This window comes from Octopus bimaculoides, chromosome 29 (genome assembly GCF_046866305.1).
Source record: "Octopus bimaculoides isolate indiv1 chromosome 29, ASM4686630v1, whole genome shotgun sequence".
Taxonomy (NCBI): Eukaryota; Metazoa; Mollusca; class Cephalopoda; order Octopoda; family Octopodidae; genus Octopus; species Octopus bimaculoides.
Window position 1 is genome coordinate 4492128 of NC_142956.1, and position 6912 is coordinate 4499039.

Genomic DNA, 6912 nt, shown 5'->3' on the forward strand with positions numbered 1-6912 from the left:
TATTATTTTTAGAGATTTGGACAAAAATTATATCTCTTTACAGAAATCATACCTCTTCACAAAAATCATACCTCTTCACAAAAATCATGCCTCATGACAGAAAAGCGAAATGGAATGTTCTAAATTCTACTCATACATGCTTTCACAAGCGCCCAAATGAAGAGTGAATTGTGGAAACAGGTGTAAATTAATGAAGTTCATTACATACTTTCTTACACACACACAGACACAGACACACACACACACACACACACACACACACACACACACACACACACACACACACATTTGTATACATATATATATACATGCATTCATGCATACATAATACACACACATACACACAAACGTGAATGCATACATACATGCATACATATATACATACATGCATGCATACCTGCATACATACATACATACATGCATACATACATGCATACATACATGTATACATGCATGGATACAAACAGACATACATACATACATACATACATATATGCATATATACATACAAGCATACATAAATATATTCATACGTACATATATTCATACATACACACAGATATACATATATACATACCTACCTACATATATACATATGCATATATATATATATATATATATATATATATATATATATATATATATATATATATATATATATATATATATGTATGTATGTATATATATTTATATATATATACACATACACATACATGCATGCATTTATAAAAGTAGGCATTACTTTTCAGAGTTGCTCATTAACATAGAGACAAACACAATAGTTTTTATTACATTTTTATTCATTTAACTAATTTAATAAAGTTAACTAATTAATAAACACTCAAAATATACGTAGCAATGATTTAATCTATACGTGACAGTGTAATGATGAGATTGTCATCGCAGGATCTTGTCTTATGATAACCTGATGTGGTGGTCACGCAATATAGAGTCGTATGGAGGCCACCCAAAGAGAAGACGACTTGCTATGGAGGTTACTCTACAGAGATGTCCCGTTGTGAACGTTTTTATATTGACCGGTAATCAAGTTACCAATGTCCTGTGTGAGTCGGTGGTAGTTGTTTTATTACCAGGTAGTGAGGAATTAGACTGTGTGTATCTAGGAGAACATTATATAATGGATGATATAGTAGATAGTAATAGTCGATATATTTGTTGTTGTAGATGTCGTTTAGATTCCATGACAGCTGCGATTGAGGAAAATAGCTTAAAAGAACTAATGAGAAAGATTCTATTTATCTTGACTCGCTTTTGGTTTAGCTTTCAGTTGGTGCCAATGTCTGAAAATAGGGAGAAAATAAACAAACATAAGCAAATATATATATATATATATATATATATATATATATATATATATATATATATATATATATATATATATATATATATATATATATATGGGAGAATTTACGAAAAAAGCAACAACAGACGAGTTCAGGTCGTATAAGCAACAAAAGGATGTATTAGTTTAACGCCTCGGAATAGAGAAAGTCTTTAACGTTTCGAGCTACGCTCTTCAAGAGAAAGAATAAGGAGAAAAACAAGTAGAAAAACAAGGAGAAAAAAAATTTAATATCGTGGTCAGCGATCGATCATGGCGACTGCCGGACAGAAAGTTCACACAGAAGAGCTAAGAAAAAGGAGAGATAACAAAAGGGGAAGGAAGCGGTGAGCCCAGGAAAAATATACACGAATGTACGAAGAACCGATCTGTGGAGTACCTAAACAACCAGATAATTTTATAATTACGTTGATGGTATCAAAATGAAAACCCCCCATTTCCATATTCCAGGTATGCCCCTGGGCCGACGGATCCCTTCTATATAATTCGTTCCTCTGTTAAATAGAGACTGCACCTCCTACTGATATATCGGAAGGTGTGCACTTCTCTAGCAGTCTCCACTTGATGCTATGTTGCGCTGTGGTTTCTTTCAATATCCAGACATATCTTGCCGAAGCTGTGGACGTTTTGTTCCTCTTACATATCAAATGTGAACTAAAGAAATTTTAGTAAATATGTCCAAAGCGTGCACGGAGGCGGGTGACTTTTGATGTTGTAGTAACGTTACATTGCAATGGGGACACAGTATTCTTGCATGACCTGAATAGGGCGAAGGATGCACAGAGACTTGTGAGTATAACGGAAGGCTCCTTGAAGATAAAGTCAGCAAAAACAAAAATCAGAAGGAACAATAGTGGGCTTTCTGGTAATGGAGTGCTGGACGGAGCAGACCCTGTTCTAGTATATTGAGGACGATGAGTTTGTGTACTTGTGTGTGTGCGTGTGTGTGTGTGTGTGTGTGTGTGTGTGTGTGTGTGTATGTGTGTGTGTGTGTGTGTGTGTGTGTGTGTGTGTGTGTGTGTGTGTGTTACAATATATTGAAATGATTAACTTATCAACGCAATAACGATTCTTATATAATTCAAAGCTCTTTCTTCAACGGCCAGCATAAGATCCGGGAGAATTGATACATATGTGATCACAGCGTCCTCTATATTTACACTCGTTTACATCTATTCTTTTACTCTTTTACTTCTTTCAGTCATTTGACTGTGGCCATGCTGGAGCACTACCTTTAATCGAGAAAATCGACCCCAGGACTTATTCATTGTAAGCCTAGTACTTATTCTATCGGTCTCTTTTTGCCGAACCGCTAAGTTACGGGGACGTAAACACACTAGCATCGGTTGTCAAGCGATGGTGGGGGGACAAACACAGACACACAAACACACATACACGCACATATATATATATATATATATATATATATATATATATATATATATATATATATATATATATATATATATATATATACATAGATACGACGGGCTTCTTTAAGTTTCCTTCTACCAAATCCACTCACAAGGCTTTGGTCGACCCGAGGCTATAGTAGAAGACACTTGCCCAAGGTGCCACGCAGTGAGACTGAACCTGGAACCGTGTGGTTGATAGGCAAGCTACTTACCACACAGAATTCTAAAATTTTAGAATTTTAGAATTTTAAAATTTAATTAATGTTTGTAATATAGACATAAATGCAGCAATTAACTTGATGTATAACATGCCAAAACTCTCACACTAAACTACATACAATAAACGAGTGTAAGTTTATTTTATATGCCGCACTCCACTGCATATAATTGACTGTTATATTCTACTGTTACTGCATATCATGTACATATTGCCTCACTAGGCAACTTACAGTGCCTTCATGTACGGTATAATCAAACTCGTCGTATATTTGAAATAACAGAACCGGGGATTCGCTTAAATCGGCTGAATAACAACATACCTTAGCCCTGCTGGATCGTTACTGACCTTGGGCTAAATAACCAATGAAAACTAGTTGGTTAATGAAAGATGGTTTAAAATGTTTATTTTTGTTATTTTATGTTTAGTTTTTAGAGTTCTACTTACCAAGACATTTGTTATAGCCATATCGGTAACCTCGTCCACATTTACAAAGGTAAGACCCTGGGTAGTTGTAACATGTGGCATGAGTAGGACAAGGACTCCTTAAGCAATAGTGAAAATACAGAACTGATGTTATTTTTGTTATTGTAGTTGTTGCTGTTGTTATTGTTATTATGCACGTGTAACTATACCTTCACACCTACCCCGTTTCTGCGGCTCACACCGAGTCTGCCTATCGTTTTCCCTATTATCACCCAACTATTCTTTCATCATATTCTTCAGTTCACCTATATCCCTTCCCTCATACAGACCCTTACAAACCCTAACTCAATTCATACTATTCTCCTCTCCACATTCACTTCCTTTCACCTCGTACATTGAAAATCCATACGGACATTTCGTCACTGTTATTTTATCTCACTTTCAAATCCCATTCAATCGTTCCCACAATCCATTCGAAAATACGAGTAGCGATATTGCTTCTCTAAGGATATAACATTATTCTGTCCCCTTCTCACAAACTGATACTCCTCATATCATAGCATTGAGCTGCCTCCTTCTTCCTTCTTTTCTACTCTGGCGCCAGTCCAAGTCACGTAAGCTTCAAACTCATTAGTGAGGCTAGCAAAAACACACAGTACATGTTGTGAAATGGTCACTATTAGGCACACACTCAGACACCTAAGCTTGTAATACCGTTGTTGATGTTGTTGTTGTAATTGTCTACTACTTACCTACGCATTTTTCATTGATCTTTTCGAAGCCTTCCATGCAGGTAATATAAAAAGAACCCGGTGTGTTGTAACACTTGTAATGAGGCATTAAGCGTATAGTTGCACACTCATTGATGTCTGTAAAAGAAATATATATGTATTACAATATGACATGAAAATATTATTATTATTATGTTGTTTTTTTTTTCTCTTCTTTCTTCAAACTTTCTTCCATTTCTCGCCGAGTGTTTTCCGTACACCTAGGGCAGAGAAGCTCATTGTATGCATTCCTAGTTTACACACGCAAATTCACAGGTAAAATATGTATTAAAAAAAAATAATAAATAAATAAATTCATGAATGGATGTTATTTTCACAGCGATAATGCTCTTCTCAGTACATGAGTCGTTCCAGTTAACACGATTTTTTGCACTTCCTGTAGGGATGGTAAGCCTGGTATCATTTTCAAATAGGTTTTAGTACCTGTTTTTTTTATCATTCCTAGAGATTCTACAATTACTGGTACGGTAGTCGCCTTGAGGTGCCACATTTTTTCAATTTCTATTAGCAAGTCTTTATATTTACTGATCTTGTCAAATTCTTTCACCGCTATATTATGATCGCAAGGAATACTCATGTCAATTAATAAACCTAAACACTTCTTTGTCTGATGTTTTATAATAATATCCGGTTTATTAGCTTTTATAGTCTTGTCAGTATGTACGGGGAAGTCCTATAGAATCAATACATTTTCTCCCTCAGTCACAGCTTCAGGATGGTGTTTATACCATTTGTCAGCGGTTTTGATTTTATAATGCTGGCATATTGTCCAGGGTAAATACTGGCCGACTCTGTCATGTCTTGCTTTATATTCTGCAGGTGCTAAAACTCTACACCCTGAGATTAGGTGGTTTATACTTTCAATCGCATCGTTACAAAATCGGCATTTTGGGTCAGCTCCATTTTTTATCACATTGGCTTGGTAGTTCCGGGTTAATAAGCTTTGGTCTTGAGCAGCCAATATGAAATCTTCACTCTTTGCTTTTAGCCCTGAGCTTCGTAACCAATGATGTGTGCGTTTCTGGTCGACATCAGCTTGTTTGCTACGATTCACATACTTGCCATGCAGAGGTTTCTGTTCCCATCTGCTAGCTAATTTTGCATGTGCTTTTGTCTTTGCAATTAATTCTATTATTATTATTATTATTATTATTATTATTATTATTACTTACATTTAATCTGCATGTTTTTTACAATCACTCACCGAGACACACCGAGCGTCCTAGAGCGAGTGAAGGAAAAGAGATGTTACAGTAAAACTGAAACCTTGTTGTTGTTGTTATTGCCGTCTAGTACTTACCTATACATTTTTCCTTGATCTTTTGGAAGCCCTCCATGCAGCCAATATAATACGAACCCGGTGTGTTGTAACACATATAAGGAGGCATTAAACGTATACTTGCACACTCATTGATGTCTGAAAATGAAATATATCCGTGTTCTAATATGAATTGAAAATGTTGTTATTATTATCATTATTATTATTGTTATTATTATTATTATTATTATTATTACTGACATTTAATCTGCATGTTTTTTACAATCACTCACCGAGACACACCGAGCGTCCTAGAGCGAGTGAAGGAAAAGAGATGTTATAGTAAAACTGAAACCTTGTTGTTGTTGTTATTGCCGTCTAGTACTTACCTATACATTTTTCCTTGATCTTTTGGAAGCCCTCCATGCAGCCAATATAATACGAACCCGGTGTGTTGTAACACATATAAGGAGGCATTAAACGTATACTTGCACACTCATTGATGTCTGAAAATGAAATATATCCGTGTTCTAATATGAATTGAAAATGTTGTTATTATTATCATTATTATTATTGTTATTATTATTATTATTATTATTATTATTATTATTATTATTATTATTATTATTATTATTATTATTGAGTGAGAGAGCAATGCATGCCATCAAAGTGACACTGGGGTAAAATATACAAAGCCCAATATAATCATCATGACTACCCGTCTGATAAGGGTACATCAGGCACATGCATCACAAACATATGTGCGCGACATGGTGATCTCCACATTCGAGTTATCTCTATTTCCAGGTCTTTGTATTTTGAAAGTTTTTCCATTTCTTTTAGAGAAACGTTGTCATCTGCTGGTATTGATACATCAATTAGAAAGCATTTTTTTCTTCATTATTATTATTATTATTATTATTATTATTATTATTATTATTATTATTATTATTATTATTATTATTATTATTATTTAGATTCAATCTGCATGTTTGTTACAATCACTCGCCGAGACACACCCAGCGTCTTGAGCCGAGTGAAGGATAAGAGATATTGCAGTATAACTGAAATCTTGGGGAGTTGGAGAGTCAGAGGCTGTAGCGAAATATCTTCATGTAATGCAACTCACTGATAGGGTTTCTCTCAGAATGTGGGCAGTACATGTTATCAGAATAGTTTGGATTTCTCTGGAACAGGGTTCTCGTGAGGTATTATCTAGTGGTTTGTGGCATCCATTTCTTATCATACGCAGGGCACTCAAAATAACGGGTACAGTTCTTGCTTTAAAATGTCACATCTTTTGTATTTCAGTTTCCATGTTCTCATATTTACTTACTTTCTCAAATTCCTTTAGAGAGATATTTTTATCAGTAGGAAATTTACATCTATTACTCTACAAGTATCTTCTATTCTTTCTTTAATGTCTATGTCTGGTCGATGAG

General features: G+C 34.8%; 1 protein-coding gene across 4 annotated transcripts in view; it reads right to left on the reverse strand.

Moving 5' to 3' along the window:
- Positions 1-782: 782 nt before the first annotated feature.
- Positions 783-6912, reverse strand: part of LOC106868084 (uncharacterized) — a 46254-nt gene continuing 40124 nt past the window's right edge. For 2 of the 4 annotated variants that reach the window (XM_089345741.1, XM_089345739.1), the window contains 5 exons: positions 5860-5976; positions 5513-5629; positions 4174-4290; positions 3443-3540; positions 783-1301 (listed from right to left, as the gene is read on the reverse strand). In XM_089345741.1, the coding sequence (XP_089201867.1) occupies positions 1278-1301; positions 3443-3540; positions 4174-4290; positions 5513-5629; positions 5860-5976 (473 nt within the window). In that variant the 3' untranslated portion in view covers positions 783-1277. The remainder of the gene's footprint in view (positions 1302-3442; positions 3541-4173; positions 4291-5512; positions 5630-5859; positions 5977-6912) is intronic. The other 2 variants (XM_089345742.1, XM_089345740.1) reach the window with 1 other exon arrangement.